The sequence below is a fragment of the Nicotiana tomentosiformis genome, chromosome 12, assembly GCF_000390325.3.
Source record: "Nicotiana tomentosiformis chromosome 12, ASM39032v3, whole genome shotgun sequence".
In the NCBI taxonomy this organism is placed as follows: Eukaryota; Viridiplantae; Streptophyta; class Magnoliopsida; order Solanales; family Solanaceae; genus Nicotiana; species Nicotiana tomentosiformis.
The window spans coordinates 119033477-119053382 of record NC_090823.1 but is presented as its reverse complement, the minus strand read 5'-3'; the positions used below and the strand labels follow the sequence as shown (position 1 = coordinate 119053382).

Below are 19906 nucleotides of genomic sequence, written 5' to 3'. Positions count from 1 at the left end.
TTATTATCTTTATTGTTGAATATTTTAGTACAATGCCATGGCTCATCTTATATTTATGTTATTTTATTGAAAAATACATTATATAGTTCTGTCTTACAAGGATTAAAGAAATATTTGGAGCACAAATTTTACGTTTTGTGCTATGAAGACTTTATGAAAAAAAAACTCGAAAACCCGAGATTAAAAAACCCGACTTGTTTGTTTTGGTATTTAGATTTAATAACCCTATACAATTGGTTTGGTTTGATAATTAGAAAATTCGAACCAACCCGACCCATGTACACCCCTAGTGGAATGTATGAGTCAAATTACTTTCTTCTTCACTAAGTCTTTGTGGCCACTTGATTTGAAAATAGCAGTTGTATCGTTGGGGAGAGGGTACAGAAGGGCCTTTTTTACCCTCTGTCTGACATATATCTTGGCTTAATATATGTAATATGGCCATTAATTTGGCTTCTTCTCAAGTGGGGACTAAATTTTCATAATATTTGCCATGACATAATATCCACTATAACAAAATTTGTGGTTCATGACATTTGCCATGACATAATATCCACTATAACAAAATTTGTGGATCATGACATTTGTCATGACATAATATCCACTATTAGGCCAAGAATTTCTTGCTATAAATAGAGGAGCTTCTCCTCATTTGTAAACACACCAATTCAAGAGCTTTTCACTCTTGTCTTTCTTTTTCCTCCTTTATTTCATTATAGAGTATTTTATAAGAGAATGAATGTTGGAAAATACTTGTGTGAACCCTTTCTTTGGAGTGATCTTGTGAGGTTATTCTCTTGGGGTATTTGGGACTAATTAGAGTATTTACTCTAATTTTGTACTCTTATTGGTATAGTGAAATTGCTCATCTCCATTTGTGGACGTAGGTCACCTTGACAGAACCACGTTAAATTTGTGTCTTTTTTATCTTTTTTAATTGATGTTATTATCAACTTGCATTGTCTTTGTTATTGTCATTATAACATTGTTTGGCTAAATTCCGCACTACCCAATTTACCGATCCTAACAATATAATTAGTGGCTCTATGTTGCCAAGGCAAATATTTTTCTATATAATGGTAGGGTGGTAGGGTATCTGTAGCAACTAATATCTCTGAGAATATGATTAATTGCTAAAAGTTACAATCCATCTTTTAACCATGTATATGCTACATGGACCAGTAGTGACTATGAAGATAAAATCAGTCAACTTGCTTCCTTTGTTTCATCTGTTTGTAATATCACAAATATGCAAAAGTACCATATTCATAGATAGCTTAGTTTTGGAGAAAATTTCAAGAAAATCTCATTAATAGAGAAGGTTTAAAACAGTTAAACATTTGTGCTTGTTTACTCTTTATTAATGGCATCTCCTTTTTATTCCTCATAACGGGATTTTAGATGGGCTTTATATTGTTCTTTTAGGTATTGCGTGTTCTAAAATGAGTTCTTTTATTTTATTACTCCAACTTTGTTGATTATTTAGTTTTCTGAACTTGACCATCCTTCAAGAATGGATAATATTGAGGAGAAGGGGGAGTCTTCCAAGATAAACATGTAAAATTACTAACTATACATTGTTGTTCCACTTCAGATTATCACAGGATTGTAGAATATGGACAAAGACAATATGACTTCTACTATTACTTTTGCGGATAAGGTTGGTCTTATTCATGGCTTCTGTATCTTTGACAAGGATAATTCAAATATTGTGGAGTTTCTCTATTCAAAGAAAAAAAGGTTTCATGGCTGCATGTTCTTATCAACATTTATTGTGCATAACATTTAGAGTAATTGAAAATCTAAAGCACTCTAATCAAGGATTAACTAGGACTTGTAATTGTTACGGTTTACCGTCATGGTAGTGGATATCTTAGTTTATTCTATATACTCATTTCATTGCATGCACTAAAAGCTAACTCTTTGATCTGCTTATAGGGGGAGCAAACCCATGTAGATATAGCTTGTGATTCTGAGCTGGTTAAGCTTGCCTTAGGCTTGACTAACCTTCCGGTAAATAATTTCTGTCAAAATTTGTTTGGTCTTTCCTTTAGCTTTGCATTATGCAGAATACCTTGGATGGACTCTTAACTTTAACATAAATAACTAATCTACTGTTTCAACCTTTGTTTTGTGAAATTGTTCTTAGGCAACATTAAAATGATAGTATTACTTCTCACGTCCAAATTTTGTGCAGGTTAAAATTGAAAACTATGACTCATTCTATGAGATGACATAGACCTTCTCTCCTGGCAGGTATTCACCTTCAACTATTACAGGATTTCGCGAAAAGTAGTTCTTTGCTCAGGAATTAGTACTTTGAAACATGTTATAATGGCTAGCCTGATTCCATTCCTTTTTTTGGTTTCTAACTAAATAGACGGAAACCAGCTCTATCATAATGTATTTTAATTCTCAATCTTTGTCGATGGCATCATCTCTTACTCTGCTGATAATGCTTTCCAGATTCTGAACCTTACAAAGGAGACAGAGAGGATACTTCCACCCTGTAGCTTTCATTTTGTTTAACAATGCAGTGGCAGCATTCTCTTATATTTCAATTATTTGTAATGTACCCCTTTGTATTTTGTATGAGCAGAATTGGTGTTTTGCATAATAAATTTTGAGTACCTTGCAAGAGTTAGTATTAATTTAGTTTGATGAATTTCTGATGTTTGCTATTATGGGTTATTTGTAATGGAATAATGCTACAATCGACTATTTTTTTTTAAAAAAATGAGATCATATTACGAGGGTTACAAGCCCCCAAATATATATATATTTTTTAAAAACCGTCACAAATTTAAAATTCAATTTGTGGGGTTGTCGTGGGGGTTTCAAAAAACTGCCACAATATTGTTCGAGGCAATCGTAACTGTGGCGTTTTTAAAAATCGCCACAAATTATCAAAATAACCCCATAAAATGAGCATTTTCTTGTAGTAATCGGAACTAAGATCTTCTCCTTATTTAAATTCTTTGGTTAATTGCTCAACATCACTGTCAAAATGACTAATCTTTTTCAGTTCTGATTAATACATTGGCAAAGGTACTTAGCTGCGTAGAGTCGGAGACAGGTTCAATGCAATAGTGTGTGTATATATATATATATATATATATATATATATATATATATATATATATATATAGAGTTACTATTGTGGGCAATTTTTCCCAACAACAAGTTATTAGTGTTAGATTCTTTCAATATTAAGATAAATTTTAGGGACCTCTGTCTGCAAACATCAAATAGAAAGTACAATTTACGAGTCATTTGGTTGGAGCAATTAGAAAGAGTAGTTCTGGTACACAAGTGTTTGGCTCGTCTCTTTTATCCGGTATATCTTATCTCTTATAATCTACTAGGTTTTATTTTAGATTGAAGTTACATATAATCTACGGTTTAAAGAAATTTAACATATAGTTCATATTCACCTATTATAATAGGTAATTTGTTATATTTTAAAGAAAACATATTCAAATTCAAATATGGAGGCTTACCACCTATAAATATACTTTAAATGACTTGATAATGTAAAATCTTTTTGCACACCAATAATGCATATAACTTAAACTCGTTATTTTATATTGAACATGGCATCGAATAACTTATAGCGATAGTAATACCTATACCATTAGGGATCGTTTGGTTTGAAGACAAGTTATGCTGGGATTAGTTATGTTAAAATTAGTTATATTGAGATTAGTTATATTAGGATTAGTTATCCTAGTATTATTTCTTATTGATTGTTTGATATGTTGTATTAATCATGAGATTGTCAATTTTACTGATTTATCTTGGAGTACTATTCTATTATCTAACAAGTATAAGTTATCTCGATACTATTTTTAATCCTAGATTAGTAACCAAGTAGTAATACATATATCATTAGGGGTCGTTTGGTTTGAAGACCGTACTAAATTTATATTCCCGGGATTATTTTTGCTTATCCATATTAATTTCCAAAATGGGACACGTGGCAGGCTAGGAATTCACACCAATTGCTTTAGGGTAATTATGTTGTTGTTGTTTCAATAGACAATTATGTCCTCGGTAATCTTCTTCAGAATTAAACGCTGTTAGCCAGCGTGCTACCAAATCGAAAACCGGCGAAGCTGACCCCGCCGGCGAGACCAACCCCCAACTGCCAACCATAGGCTTTTATTGAATTGGGTTAAGAATTAAGGAAACAAAAGAAATTCAAACCGCTCCATATTTTACTGTAACACACCACATACAGTTGTGCCATAAATTGGCATTTCTTGTTTTGATTATACTTTAGTACTATATAGTATTAGTAATAAAAGAAACTTGGCACCTAATAGTATGAGCTCATTGAAGTTACTCAACTACTTTCTCAGTTATAAGTCCACACCTCTTCACTCTTGCTACAGTCCCTTGTTCTATTTCCCATATATTCAGTTCTATCGTTTTTCGTGTCCCAAAAATCATAGCTTTATCTCCTCCCAATTTCGCCTCTTCTCATCCGGTATGTTCTCTTTCTTGATAAAAACACTTATATTTGATAAATCATGTGTATATTTTGTTTATCTTGATGTACATTTTTGAAAATGTATATGCAAAAATATTTAAGAATTGAAATTCAGTATATCAATTGATTCAAGAAGTGTTTCTTTTTTAGTGGCTTGTGGACAAAAAAATCCTTTTTTTGTTTTGAAAATTTGCAAACTCAGCTTTTGAAATCTTTTTGGAATTTGTGACTTTTCCGGAGAGAGTGATTTGGGGATGATCAAGTTGATTTTTATTGGAAAACCCGGGGTTTCTATCAGTAAAGTTAGAACTTTTTTTAAAGCTTGCTGACAAATTTTTGCTAGTAAGCTTTGCAGAGATCATTTTTAAACTTCTGTTTTTTTTTTGGTTGCTGCTGATTTGTATCATTGAAATGATGAATTTTTGATAGCTAATAAATGAATCAGAAACATAAGAAAAAAATAGTATACCTAAAATATTTAAACCAAAAAAAGGGTGGAAATTTTTGGTCAAATCCTAGTGGAGGCAAAAACACCCGCTGATTTTTTCTCATGTGTCCAAGTCTTGCCTTGGTGGACAGAATTACTCAGTACTTGTGCTAGTCGGAAGTAGCAGGTAGCTGTGAAATTAGTCGAGGTGTGCGCAAGCTAACTTTGACACCAATGTTATCTCAAAAAAAAAAAAAGAGTGGACTGTTGATCTCTGTGGATTTTCCTACTTTTTTTTTCCGTTAATCCTATTTGGTTTAGGATTCTGTCGAAATAAATTATGAGTCTTATGAATTAGTAGGCTATCTTTGCTCCTAGGACATCCTGTAAAGAGAGTATAAAAGGTGGACTATGTCAGAGATTTTAGAATTGGTTTTTTTCCTTAAACATGTCTAGAATATCTCAAATTTTGCACCTTTCTTTCATTGTGAGCTGAGAACCTCTTAAACATCTGTCTTTCTTCCCTATAGTTTGTCAAGATGATGATATGGGCCTCCTCATCTCGAGGCAGCAGGGATTTTTACTTTTTCTGTTGGGGTTGGGCATCTATTTGCATCTTCAGAAAACATTAGTAGTAAAATGTAGGCCCTTGTCCCATTTCATATAATAATGTCATTTGATTGGAACTGGCTTTGAAATGTTTATTGGATGTACATATTGTATTAGTGGTAGAAAAGTTACTTTGATAGGGAAATCATTACTCAAAATTTAACATTTGAATTGTTAAATGAAATCGAATTGTTGAATGTTAGTGAAAGTTGTAAAGAATGTATTATCTGTAAAATGGTACCAAACGATTTGGGGACATTCCGATAAGGAAGGATTATCACATAAGTTGGAACAAGAGAGCAGTTAAATACTAGATTTCACGTGTAATATATCTTCATAAACCAAAAGTCCCTTGGATGTAACTCATTGCATATCTTCGTTTGTGCTTCAAAAATTTAGGGATGATGGTACAAACATGACATTTACATAATCTTAAAGCATTCTTCCTTTTTTTTGTTTTTCAGCTACAAGTAGTATTAGCTATATGGAGCTGGTCAAGGAAGTTGCGAGCAAGGGACCTGAATCACAGCAGAATATTGCCATAAGAGCTGATGAAAAGAGCTACAGTTACATGCAGTTGATATCATCTGCGAGGAAGATTTCTAATTTGTTAAGCAAGCTAGATCTTAAAACTGTGAGTTGGAATGACGAATTATCTATGAATAATTATGGCTGCATGAATTTGTGTTTTTATCTTCATCTAACAACAACAACAACAACAACATACCCAGTATTATCCCACATCGTGGGATCTGGGGAGGGTAGTGTGTACGCAGACCTTACCCCTACCTTATGAGGATAGAGAGGTTGTTTCCAATAGACCCTCCGCTCAAGAACGTATAAGCACCACATTAATGAAAATATAGACAAGAAGGGACAGTACCAAAAAACCATACAAAAGCAGAATAAAAACAACAAGATAGTAAGGTGAACAACAATGAAAGAAAATAACGGTTAGTCATAAAAACCTACTACCAACAGAAAGCAAGACTGCGTGTCAATACTACTGTTATGAACACTCTAGACTACCTACTCTACTACCCTAATCCTCGACCTCCATACCTTTCTATCAAGGGTCATGTCCTCGGTCAGCTGAAGCTGCGCCATGTCTTGCCTAATCACCTCTCCCCACCTTTTCTTAGGCCTACCTCTACCTCTCCGTAGGCCCTCCAATGTCAACCTCTCACACCTCCTCAACGGGGCGTCTGTGCTCCTCCTCCTCACATGACCAAATCACCTAAGTCGCGCTTCCCGCATCTTGTCCTCAATAGGGGCCACACCCACCTTGTCGGGAATAACCTCATTTCCGATCCTATCTAACCTGGTGTGCCCGCACATCCATCTCAACATCCTCATCTCTGCTACCTTGTCTTCTGGACATGAGTGACCTTGATTGGCCAACACTCAGCCCCATACAACATCGTTGGTCTGACCACCACTCTGTAGAACTTACCCTTAAGTTTCGGTGGCACCTTCTTGTCACACAAAACGCCGGAAGCGAGTTTCCATTTCATCCATCCCGCCTCAATACGATGTGTGACTTCTTTATCAATCTCCTCATCACTTGAATAATAGACCCAAGGTACTTAAAACTTCCTCTCCTAAGGATGACCTGCGAGTCCAGCTCACCTCCTCTTCCCCTTCATGAGTCTCACCACTGAACTTACACTCCAAGTGCTCTGTCTTGGTCCTGCTCAACTTGAAATCTTTAGATTCCAGGGTCTGCCTCCATACCTCTAATTGCGCGTTCACACCGTCTCTCGTCTCGTCAATCAAAACAATATCATCTGCAAATAGCATGCACCACGGCACCTACCCTTGGATGTGGCGCGTCAGTACGTCCATCACCAGAGCAAACAAAAAAGGGCTGAGTGCCGACTTAATGAATGTTTTATCTTCATCTAACAGTCTGAATTAAATGAATGTTTTATTTTCCTTGTTGAAGTGTTTGGTTGAGAGCAATGTTGTTTACAGAATTCTTTCAGTGCAAGTCTTTTTCTCAGTTTCATAAGCGCACTATCTTTTTTATCTGGAGATATTGGTCTTCCAATTTCAAAGTCAGTCTAAAGAATTTAATTCTGTTGTTTCTTTTGCTCAAATGCTTCCGCTTTTTCAGGACAAAGGCATCAAAGAAAATGAACATCTCAATGGAACAAGAGTAGGGATTGTCGCCAAACCTTCAGCAGAGTTCGTTTCTGGAATACTAGGTACCTGGCTTAGTGGAGGTTGTGCAGTTCCTCTTGCTCTGAGCTACCCTGAGACTGAACTACTACATGTGATGAATGACTCGGTCTGTCTCTGAATCTTTTATCTTCTCCCTCGTTGTTTCCTGTCAGTAAAGTGTTATTTTGATAGATAATAAAGACACATAAAAAATGAATGCACTTTTTTTTTTCATACTCAATATTAATGATATAGCTTGCATTTTTGTTACGCCTATGCACTTTTTTTTCATACTCAATATTAATGATATAGCTTGCATTTTTGTTACGCCCTGCTCTCTGTCCATAGATATTGGCTCATCTTCAATCAGGTTGAATATTACAGTCTACATGACGTCAAAAAAAATGAAATGTCCTCCTTCCGGTTTTGTCTTCTTTTATTCTTGCTTAAATCATTGTGAAAAATTGATTTGTAGGACATCTCCATGATTTTGAGTACTGAAGACCACCAAGAACTTATGAGTACAATTGCAGCAAAAACTGGTGCTCAGTTATCTCTCATTCCTTCAATTCCCGACGTGCATTCGTCAACGGAGCATGACCTGTCAAAAGACGTGGTTTCTGGTGGTCAACAAAATCTGCTAGAAATCAATTCCTATGGTGAGATAATGGGTAGTTTGTCTGTGGCTCGATATGGTTATTTATTTCCCTGTTTCAGATGTTTGGAGCTCATCTATGTTATTTTCCTTTGTTCTGTACATGTTATCTTCAAGGCGAGAACCCTGCTTTTATCTTGTACACCAGTGGTACAACAGGGAAACCAAAAGGAGTTGTCCACACGCACAATGGAGTCTTAGCACAGGTTAATGTCTGTTCTAGACTTGATGTCATCATTCTCAGGCTTTTATTGGATCTTGATATGATTGATTCTTCGCCTTTAATATGCATGCTTCTCGAATTCATTGATCTAATTAGCAATACTCCACTTCTATCTCGTGATGACCTGTCATAGACCATGGGGTGTCTGATTAAGCACGTTTGCTTTCACTTCTTTATTTCCTCAAATAAGCAGTGAATACATATGTATTCTATTGATTCTGAAGATAGGATAAAACGTGTGATACTATTTGTATTGCTGGGAGATGATAAGTAACCCAATTCACCACCTTGGACAAACTGCTGGTTGTAATTGAAGGAGAACTTTTGATATCATTTACTTCCGTGAACTTGTTTATGCCTTGTTTCAGTTGTCAGTAATATCATAAGGGGTGGAATTGTCTTCATTGAAGTTTTACTACAAAATACTACTTTCAGGTCTCTGGAAGCTATCTCTAATTTAACTCCGTCCATGTTTATGCTGTTTCAGGTCCAAATGTTAGCTAACGCATGGGAATACACGTCCAAGGATCAATTTCTGCACTGTCTACCACTCCATCATATCCAGTCCCATTATTATTTTTCAGTCCCATTATATTTGTTCCCAATCATGTTGTCTACATTTTTCCTGCTTTTGCAAATTGCAACATGTTTTTGTGTGGGATAATGCGATAAACAATCTCATTTGGACTAAAATTTGGTTGATTCTTAACTTGTACTATACATGTGCATGGACTTTTCAATGCTTTACTGGCCCCTCTTTATGCAGGTTCCACGGTAATTACTCAAAGAAATTTCACATCTTCAAACTTGTTTTCACCACAGCATACATGCTGTCTGATTGGTACGTTCATGTTGCCATATCTACTTTTGTGTTTTTGAAGGTCGACTTCGTGCCAAAATTCAGTGTGAGGGGAATTTGGCAGAGATGGCGTGAATCATATCCTACAGATGGGACTAAAATCGATAATGCCATAACGGTGTTTACTGGAGTAAGTCTGTTTTGAGTAAATTAATGAAATATAGTTGCAATCCTATGGCATGTCAGATCATCTGGTGCATTTGAAATGTTTGAGTTTTACTTTCTTAAAGTTATTTGGGGTTATGGATAGGGATAGCATTTGTGTGTGTACTTGGCTAGGATTTGCTAACACCATGGTGTCAAATAATAGCTTTGGTACCAGATCCTCTAGTCCAACTCCTCTTTTCAGATTGATGTTTTTATCATTTTAATCCTACAGGTTCCAACTATGTATGCGCGATTGATACAAGGTTACGAAGCAATGGATCCAGAACTTAAAGCAGCTTCTGCCTCAGCAGCAAGGCACTTGCGTCTTATGGTAATAGGCCGTTTTCTTCTTTGCTGATGTTGTTTGAATGGACTACACAACGGAACTAGGACCTTATCATGTAGAATGAGTCGATTACTTTTTCTTTTTGGTTGGTTGTTTTGTGTATAGAATGTGGTATTATCAAATCTAATATATTTCTTAATTGTCCTAAATGAGAAAAAACAATAATGTCTGCTTCCAGATGAGTGGCTCCTCTGCACTTCCTCTGCCCGTCATGCAGCAGTGGGAAACCATTACCGGACATCGCTTATTAGAACGTTATGGCATGACTGAGGTAATTGTGCTCATATTCACATATTTCGTACATAAGCTGTTTGACTGCTCACCGTTTAATATCCATGCTTATGTAAATGGTTAATTGCTTCTAGTTTGTGATGGCAATCTCTAATCCCATAAGAGGCAAGCGAAAAGGAGGTACTGTTGGCAAGCCATTTCCGGGTGTGCAGGTTAGTGAGTTCCTTATGTTATGGTTTTCGACATCTAACATGTTGCTGGAACAAAGTCCATAAATGCAGTCCAGGAATTTTATTAGATGCATCCCCTCTTTATTATAAGTCTTATCTGATTAATCTTGATATTTCTTTGTTTCTGATAGGCCAAGATTCTTTTGGAAGATGAGAGCAGTAATGATAAAGCTGGAGTTGGGGAGCTTGGCATTAAAAGCCCATCATTGTTCAAAGAATACTGGAAACTACCTGAGGTAATGATTACATAGTTGGTAGTTCTACTCCTTAAACATCTCCTGCTTTAATAGAAGCTATCTTGTCTCTCAACAACCCCCCCCCCCCCCCCCCGTGTGTGCGCCTGATTGAACCTTGTCAAGCACTTAGTTTGAATCTATTACCACTTGCATTTAAGGCTCAGTGGCTCTTCAAATTGAAATAGATTATTTCCAATGCCATTTCTTGGTATTAAACATCTCTTGCTCCATGTGAGGATTTGCTAGGTAACCAAGCAGTCATTTACTGAGGATGGATATTTCAAGACTGGAGATACTGTTACAGTTGATGAAGACGGATATTACATCATTTTGGGACGTAAGCATATTGTCTTCCAATGATTTTCTTTAAAATATTTTCTAATAGTGATGTACCAATTGCCTATGGTTTTCTTTAAGATAGTTACTTGCTAGTTCCTGATCATAAAATATTTTTTTCCTACGCGTACTTTACCAATTGCATGCAGATTATGTCCCCAGTAGACTTTTATGACCTGCACTAAATTTGAATGGCAAATTCTCTGAAATCAATCAAGTTATTCTTGTCTCCTTCCCCCTTTTGAATGTCTGCAAACTAAATGAAATGACAATGTTCTCCTCGTGACTGCTTTCTCAAACTGATAAGGGAAAGTGAAAATGACAGTCTGCTACTTCACTTTTTCTAATGTAGTAAGATCTACTAATGGATGGGGAAGTGCAAGTATATGTGCCATACACATATCTGGAATTTCTCACTAAGTAGTTCAAAAACCCCAACTGATAGTGTTCTATCTACTTGTAGATATATGTCTATGAAAGAAATACCTCTACTAGATTATACTAGATTACAGTTGATTCTAGTAATAAATATTTTTTGAAGACATAAGGTTTTGATTAATTAGACGCTCTACTTATTAAGTTTATCCAACCTTGTTCTTTATTCAATTAATAAAATCATGGAGTGATGAAAGTTCCTCCGCGACAAAACTGTATCTGTTGGAAAAAAAATTGATTTTTTTCTTTTCAGGTACCAATGCTGATATTATGAAGGTTGGTGGATACAAATTATCAGCATTGGAAATTGAAGCAGTTCTGCTGGAGGTTGCTGTTTGTCTATCTTTTTATGTTAACTTCCTCTGATTTCTATCAAAGTTTGATTGTTCCCTTTTAAGATATCTGTCGAAATTAAGATTTTGACAGTCAGCATTTTCATCCTGTGTAATCAAATTTCCTTTTCACAGCATCCAACTATATCAGAGTGCTGTGTGTTGGGTTTGCCTGACAAAGACTATGGCGAAGTGGTATGTACAATAGTTGTGCCTGAGGGTGAAGTGAAAAGAAGACGAGACGAAGAGCTAAAGCCTGCACTAACCTTGCAAGAACTTTCTGATTGGGCGACAGAGAAACTTGCCCCTTACAAGGTATCACCCTTATTTTGTGGTGTTAATTCTTACTCGAGCCTATGAATCGTGTTTTTTTTGTTTTCCGGTTAATGAGCTTCAAAATCAAATTCTGTATCCAAGAACTTAGTTGTCCTAGTACATTACATGACTGATCAAATGATTGAAGAAAAACATAATGTTGAAACTACTTGGCCTAGGGAAAAGGAATTCATGGTCATATTTCGTGCTTGTTTGGTTGAGATCGTTTCTTTGATTTTCTATTCTTGCAATGTCTTTGTATCCAAGTAGTAACGTGCTTAAACTAATTCTTGCCACTTTATAACTGTACCCCAGATACCAACTCGTCTACTTCTGTGGGACTCGTTGCCTCGAAATGCTATGGGGAAGGTTAGATATTCCAAACTCCCTCCCCCACCCCGACTTAAAGGATGTCATCTCCCACTGTTCTTTCATATCCCCTTGCTTATTTTATTTGAATCCAAACAATCATGGCTATAAAAAAGCAAATCTGAAATTTGATGTTCTTTTCTCTATATTAGGTAAATAAGAAAGAGCTCAAAAGAAAGCTGACTGAAGATGCCAAATAATGAGTTTAGATTGGTCAGAAAGCAAGTTGAAGATGGAATACAGAAAGTGAAATAATGCACTAAGGTGTTACTGGGACTTTATATGTTTTGTTAGACAAATAAGCTCTTTGAAGATTATTACTCCAGACAATGATTGAAGTATGTTCTGATGGAAAGTGCAGAAGAAGATTTTCATTTACCTTTGGAGAAAAGATAAATTCCTCTGTAGTTTGCGTCTTAGATACTAGGAATTTTAAATTGAATTTAGAAAACTTTTTAGAGTTAATAATACATGGATATTGTATATCAAGATAGACTCATGAGCCCTGCGAATTTACCTTGTAAAATGGAAAAATGGTGTCTTGTTGATCTGAATAAAATTCAAAATTTTGATGTTCTATTTTCATTTTTTTCTACTGCTAATCCTCTTCAAGGATATTATAGAAGTAAATGCCAGCATATACAGATAAACTTTCGACCCAAATGATAGCTGCCATGTAAACTTTTTCTTCAATAGGATTTAAGTTATATACATTGATATGATATTTTACAGAGTGTAGTTTAACATAATATTAGGTTAGTTATCATTTTTATGAGGTTACTAATTAATATCATTATAGAAATTTACGTGTAATTATATTATCGATACATAAAATTTAAACTCTTATTGATATGATCATATAATGTAAGCCTTAATCCGATTTTGCTTCGAATTGATAATTTAACTCGACTTTTTATGACATTTTACTCTTTCTCCCCAGAAAGACAATGTGGAGCTTTTAAGCAGGTCAAAATATTTTCTAGTAGTAAATACGCCCGTGACAATAATATTATTTTCCTTTTGTTGCCTAAATCGTAGAAGGTTCTTTTTTCCTACAACTTACTTCTTGAAGGGTAAAAATGATTTTCCACAGCTTCTCCTATTTGTGCTCTTGCTCATATCACTTGTTATTCTTTCCTTTTTTGTTGACAAATAAAATTATCACCAGTTATTCACCAATATGTTACCCACATTTTACGATTTTACATCCAACTATGTACTTTAAAATGATTTAGGAATTGATTTTTGTGAGCTTAATTATTATGGAAAAACATTTCAATGCAAAATAAGGGATGCATTTCGCTCTCTTACATACAAGATAAATAAATGTGATCTAAATATCTAACAAACAAGCTTTCATAGCTCAGTTGGTTAGAGCACCCGTTTAGTAAGCGGGAGGTCTTGAGTTCGACTCTCAATGAAAGCAAACTTGTTGTTTTCCTCCTTAAATTTTGCCATTTTCTTGTTTGATTCATTGCTCTCTTGCTCTTTATATTCTGGAACTCTGGATTTCATTGTTCTCTTATTTCAATTACCTTATTTACAATTTCTTATTCTTTTTTCTTTTAATGGGCTCAGGGAAGAAAGAAAACACCAATGAAAAGATGCTGATAAAAAAATGAAAAACCTAAAAGGACTTGTAACATTTATAATTACTATGTATACACTAAACCACTAGCTCAACAGGAATTCAAGTTCAAGGTCTAGATACATTCTCCTGTGGCAAATCACCATCTCCCTCTACCATTTTCTTACTCATATTCTCAGCACAGGGTCCATATGCCCAACTACAAACCATAAAATAAAGCAAATTAAAACCTGTCATAATTGCAAGAAGCCAGTAATAGTTCTCGTAGCGACCTCTGTTAATATTGCTTGAAACCCAACTTTCTTTCCCTTCTCCTTTAGTAAGATTATCCACATTGCTCAGTATCACACTTGCCAACAGATTTGCTACAGCCATTCCTAGTCCAAACATAGCAGCTGCTATACTTGACATACTTTTCGGAAGCTCAGAATAGTAGAACTCGGTTTGGCCAATTGCATTGAATGCCTCTGCTATTCCGTTTAAACAATGTTGTGGAACAAGCCACATTGCTGACATTGCCACGACGCCTTCAGGATTGTTCAAAAGACCTTGCTCGATTGCCTTTCCACGTCGAATATGTTCTATGATCCCGGAAATTAACATGGCCATGCAAGAGAAGAATATCCCAATTCCCATTCTTTCTTTAGTTCCAAGACGAACTGGGTTTCCTCTGATTTTAGATGCCAATGGAAGGATCGCGCGATCATAGAGGACGAGCCAAATTGTTAAAGCAATGATAGTAAACATTCCAAAAGAGCCTGCTGGAATTTCAATGCTTTTAGTTATATGTCTGTTCATGGAATTAGCTTGAAGTAAAGGGAATGAACTTTGGCTCAAGTTTATCGATATCATGATCCCTGTTGACCACAATGGCATGACTCTAATGAGCGATTTTAGGTCCTCAACTTGTTCGATTGTGCAAAGATTCCATGGGTCGACTGCAACGCCATCTTGCTTAACATCTTCAGGGCATTTTATGATGCACGCCTTGTTTAAGAACCTAAAATATAGGAAACATCAGCTTCTAAATAGGAAAAATCAAAAAAGGGCAGCCCGGTGCACTAAGCTCCCGCTATGCGCATGGTCCGGGGAAGGGCCGGACCACAAGGGTCTGGTCATATAGCAGCAACTTTACCAGTTACGTCAAGGCTCCCCTTAATAGGAAAAACAAAAAGGTAATAAATCCTAGAATAAACGAGAGAGTTTTGTCACACCTCAATTTGTTCGTTGGCACGGAAAATTCTGAACCTTTGTTGTGATGGTAACCAGAATTCTCAGAAGGATAAGCAACTTTCCTATTCTTATAAGCAACCACAATGACTTGTAATAATCTGCTAAACAAGTTTTTGCTAGCCTTTTGCTTGATATAAAGTGGAGAAGCAAGAAAAAACAGCAGACCAGAGAAGAACATAATTATAGCAGGAACTCCAAAGCCAACTTTCCATCCCATGTGATCTTGAAGATATACAATACCGGTCATAGCAATCAGAACAGAGATCATAGCTGAAGCATAGTACCAGTTAAAAAAGGTTTCCAATACGCGCTTGTTATTAGGATTATCGGGCTTGTCAAACTGATTTGCACCGAATGCTAAAGAACATGGTCTTACACCACCAGCGCCAATCGACATTAGCATAAAAGAGGAAACCAAGAGTGTATATTGAGCCGGTGTTGCAGATTTACACGCTTGACCTGATAGATTGCAAGGGGGAGGCCTTGCTTTCGGAATCATTGCTGTTAACCACAAGAGAACTGCGCCCTGCAAATGGGACATTAAGATGTTGAGTAGCAGTGACTGACAAAGAATTTCAAGAAGATGGGTGCACCACTCATATAAATTCAATTTAGTTAAATATGAAATTCAATGATAAACCATAACTAAACGGGTAACTATAATTAGTTGATACTATCATCTCAATAAATTATCATTCAGTATACAATAAGCTGTTAGAAGTTTATTCTTTTGCATCCAATTAAAGACAAGAGCTGGTATTGTTCGATATATTTAAACTTTATAAACATTGAAGATTTTGTCCAACTTTGAATCTTGCAAACTAAAAGTAGATCAGGAATATTAAGGTCTAACAGAACTTTTAAATCATCTTTTGGCAAAAGGTACATTTAGGCAGTTTAAGCATCTGACATATGTATAGTTTATGACCTCGACTAATTCCACGAGCCAGTTAGGCAGGATTTAAACCTTGGACCTGATTCTCCTTACTTTATTGACCCCTAGGCTACACTCATAAATGACGTTTCTTCCAAGATCAATTAATATTAGCAGTAAATAAGATAATCACGCACTGTACAGATCTAAAATGCATTGGATCCTCTGATTAGAATAACAGTGCTATAAACTAGTACTCTACTAGTTTAAAATTTTGTCAGCCTAAGATATAAGTAGTAGCAGTGTAATTCTATTTTGCACTATTGAGGTATACTCAGGTGTAGGGATCCAATTTAAGCAACAGTGCTTTGTCATACTTGTCGTTTTTGCAAAATAGAATTATACTGTTATGTAGTAATTTACCACGATTAAGTAACAAAAAGGGTTGATATCAGTGGCATACACAGGATTTTACACAAACGATGTCATAATTTGAAGAAACAAATAAATCACTATACGTATCCCCAATATTTTTATTTTTCTTATAACTATCTAGTAAAAAATTTCAACCAAGCAGTATTCCGTGACACTCGCATAGTATAAGATGCATACGCCCCTAGTTGAGAATTAGTATTAATTAACAATGTATATAAAAACATATGCTATATATTAAATAGAGGTGGCTATGTGATGGAGATGAATTAAGGATTAAATACTTAAACTTGACAGGTTAAACTTAATCTACCTCATACGACATGACAACATTATACAGCTATAACACACTAAATTATATTTATATATCACACAATAACTATATACGTACACCAAGCTTTTTAAACAATGCTAAACCGAGAAGATAGCAAAAAGTGTCGAGATAAACTACTCCATAAGTGATAAGCCTATTAAATATTGGCAAATGGGAAAATAAGGGGTGAGTGCGACGTTTAAGCAGGAAAAACTTACGCGCTGACAGTTAAGAGGACAACAAATCTACATTGTATCAAGGCTGGAAACAAGTGTACCTCGTACCAATTACTACTGTATAAAAATCAACAAAATTTAGGCCTCGAAAAAAACCAGTAAATGATTTATAATAATTACCAGGAAACTGAAGATGGAACCAAATCCAATTACAAGAAACCGACCCAGATATGAATCTGCAATGAAAGCTCCAACTAGTGGCAAGAAATTTGTAGCTGATGACCAATAAAAGAGTAAATTTTGGGCAGCGGTGACTCCCATTCTGTAATCTTTCATCAGATAGAATGTCATGTTGGGTAAAAGTCCATAACTTGCCACCTTCTCCAGTGACTCATTTGCTGTGTTTACAACGTAAAACCCAAAATTGCATCATGTTAATTATCTAGTAAATTCAGTTTATAATGATGTCTTAACATATATATACAAGATTACGTAGTAAAAAGTTGAAAAGATCAAAAATAAAAAGATTTAAAAACTAATTACTCCCGGAGCCTTGGAGTAATAGTAAAATTGTCTATAAGATGCAGACCCAAGATTTAGAGGTACGTTAGATGTCACTACTAATATATCACTACTTTTTAAAGATATATATATATATATATATATAACTTTTGCTGAACTTCACGGGGGTACCGATGACCCCTCGTTCTATAACATATATAGGTCTGCCTATGACTCCTCGTTCTATAACATATATAGGTCTGCCTATGACTAAGTCACGATAGAAGCAACCACTTATGATTGTATTAGGTAGATGGTCTACATCGTATTCCATTGGTGCAGTCATTCCCTAGACCTTGCATGATCGCACAGGCAGCCCCAATTACTCCATTTTAGATGGAAAACAAACTGATCGGATACAGAATTTAAAAATAAAAAAAAAAGACTTTGAAATTACGTAGAGTCTTAGAAAAAGACATGACATTTTCTATGGAAATGGTTACCTATAATGAAAGGCATGGTTATAAGACCACCCTTGGATCTTGTCATGATTCTTGGAACCGCCATTGGAGATAAAGAAGAAGAAAGTTGGTGGTGATGATCCTCCTCCATTTTAGTCATATGATGATCTGAAGAAAGTTCCATCATTTCCTTCTCCATGAACAAGAAGAAGAAGATGACTGAGGTGGTACTAATTAACTAGTGATGAAAGTAAGAAGAGAATGAGAATTAGGTAAAGAGATGGGATTGTGTTTTTCTTTTCTTGTAGTGAAGTGAAACTCAAAAACCAGCTGAAAGCTGGATGTATAGTGATATCAGACAAGTATCATGGGATGGGTTGGGGTTGGCTCTGCAGTTGCTTTTTTCCTACGACAAGAAATATTGCCATTATACCCTCTCTCTCTCTCGCTTTTTAAAAAGATGACTAATAATTCGACCGTCTGCACCCTGCAGACAAGCTGGCAGGGAATTACGTGCGATTCTGTGTTAAAGGTTACATCCTTTTATACTTTATTGTATTTTTCTTTTAATAATGAATATGACTGGTGTAATTGGTAAAGTTGTTATCATGTGATTACGAGGTTACGGGTTTAAGCCATGAAAATAATCTCTTGCAGAAATAAAGCGTAAGATTGTGTACCGTAGACCATTGTAGTCCGACCCTTCCCCAAATTCTACATACAACATAAGCTTAGTGCACCGGGCAGGCCTTTTAATGAGCACAAACAGTAGTCCCTCCATTTTAATTTATATGGTAATAGTTAATTAGAAAGAGAAATAAATTACTAAAATTTATGTTAAATATAAAATTGAAAATTAAATTATTTTTAAATATATAAAGATGCAAAAACTTTTTTAGAACAGACTAATAAAAAAAGAATATAATATGGAATATATAATTTGAAACATATGGAGTAACACTTTGTTCATCAGAATTATTTTACATGAAATTAATTGGAAAAAAAGGCTTTTGACACGATCTTTAAGCGGATAATGGTAATAGCTTTTAAATATTTATCATGTACTATATCCAGTGACAGTTAAAAATTGGAAAGGAAGATGGAGTTAGTAAGTTGTAACATCAATTGTTTGTCTTGGGTTAAATGTCAGTACCTACCTAAAAGAAAAGAGAGGAGAAAAAGGTAAAAGAGTGTGCATGTTAGTAATATGTTGGTACTTCTAGTTCTGTTCAGAGGTGAAATTTGACTTGACGAAGATCACAGGGTGGTACACAATTCGATTAATAGTTAATGGAAAGCGTTTCTTATTAAATATACGAAAAATGACCAAAAATACCCTTGAACTATTTAAAACTATTTTTCGTTTATTTTTTGTACTAAAAATATCCCAACCGTTTATGTTTTGGATCACAAATACCCTTAAACCGTTAGTCTTGCCATTGAAGGTGACATGACAGTTCAACTAAGTTAGATTTGCTTACATGATCATCCACCTAAGCAATCCAGCATGACAAAATTATTTTTTCGAAAAAAATATTTTTTCGGAAATTTTTGTTAAAATACAAAATCAACACTTATTCCGAAAAAAGTAAAAAAATTCCGAAAAATTATTTATTTCGGAACTTTTTATTAAAATACAAAACAACACTTATTTCGAAAAAAGTAAAAAAAATCCGGAAAAATAACCCCCAAATATTTATTTTTTCGAAATTTTTTATTAAAATACAAAATCAACACTTATTCCGAAAAAGTAAAAAAATTTCGAAAAATTATTTATTTCAGAAATTTTTATCAAAATACAAAATCAACACTTATTCTGAAAAAACTAAAAATATTCCGAAAAAATAACCCCCGAATATTTATTTTTCCGGAATTTTTTTTACTTTTTTCGTAATAATTGTGATTTTGTATTTTAATAAAAAA

General features: G+C 34.9%; 2 protein-coding genes, 1 long non-coding RNA gene and 1 other non-coding gene across 4 annotated transcripts; 3 read left to right on the top strand and 1 right to left on the bottom strand.

Annotated features, from left to right (window-relative positions):
• The first annotated feature begins 678 nt into the window (after positions 1-678).
• LOC104090328 (uncharacterized) lies at positions 679-2638 on the top strand. The gene is made up of 5 exons (XR_684931.4): positions 679-883; positions 1595-1660; positions 1939-2013; positions 2198-2256; positions 2467-2638. It is a non-coding gene; the product is annotated as an uncharacterized lncRNA (long non-coding RNA).
• A 1469-nt stretch (positions 2639-4107) lies between these two features.
• Positions 4108-12984, top strand: LOC104090327 (probable CoA ligase CCL8). Its single transcript, XM_070191484.1, has 17 exons — positions 4108-4489; positions 5993-6162; positions 7645-7818; positions 8167-8350; positions 8464-8552; positions 9057-9128; positions 9293-9343; positions 9451-9558; positions 9808-9906; positions 10100-10192; positions 10287-10364; positions 10514-10618; positions 10865-10955; positions 11643-11716; positions 11857-12036; positions 12352-12405; positions 12558-12984. The coding sequence occupies exons 1-17, from the start codon at positions 4327-4329 to the stop codon at positions 12603-12605; spliced, it is 1833 nt and encodes a 610-aa protein (XP_070047585.1). The 5' UTR covers positions 4108-4326; the 3' UTR covers positions 12606-12984.
• A 773-nt stretch (positions 12985-13757) lies between these two features.
• Positions 13758-13831, top strand: TRNAT-AGU (transfer RNA threonine (anticodon AGU)). The gene has a single exon. It is a non-coding gene; the product is annotated as a tRNA-Thr (tRNA).
• A 185-nt stretch (positions 13832-14016) lies between these two features.
• Positions 14017-18322, bottom strand: LOC104090326 (protein NRT1/ PTR FAMILY 1.2-like). The gene is made up of 4 exons (XM_009595393.4): positions 18026-18322; positions 17202-17419; positions 15208-15752; positions 14017-14993 (listed from the first exon to the last, which is right to left on the bottom strand). Exons 1-4 carry the CDS (start codon positions 18180-18182, stop codon positions 14102-14104), a joined length of 1812 nt encoding a protein of 603 aa, XP_009593688.1. The 5' UTR covers positions 18183-18322; the 3' UTR covers positions 14017-14101.
• Between the last annotated feature and the right edge of the window lie 1584 nt (positions 18323-19906).

Excerpts from the sequence above, each read along its gene's own strand:
- LOC104090326 (XM_009595393.4), bottom strand. The coding sequence starts at position 18,182 with ATGGAGAAGGAAATGATGGAACTTTCTTCAGATCATCATATGACTAAA. Across the intron at positions 17,420-18,025 it reads AACCATGCCTTTCATTATAG|CAAATGAGTCACTGGAGAAG; the intron begins GTAACCATTTCC and ends TTGTAAACACAG. Across the intron at positions 15,753-17,201 it reads GTTCCATCTTCAGTTTCCTG|GGCGCAGTTCTCTTGTGGTT; the intron begins GTAATTATTATA and ends TCCCATTTGCAG.
- LOC104090327 (XM_070191484.1), top strand. The coding sequence starts at position 4,327 with ATGAGCTCATTGAAGTTACTCAACTACTTTCTCAGTTATAAGTCCACA. Across the intron at positions 7,819-8,166 it reads TACATGTGATGAATGACTCG|GACATCTCCATGATTTTGAG; the intron begins GTCTGTCTCTGA and ends ATTGATTTGTAG. Across the intron at positions 9,907-10,099 it reads CAAGGCACTTGCGTCTTATG|ATGAGTGGCTCCTCTGCACT; the intron begins GTAATAGGCCGT and ends GTCTGCTTCCAG.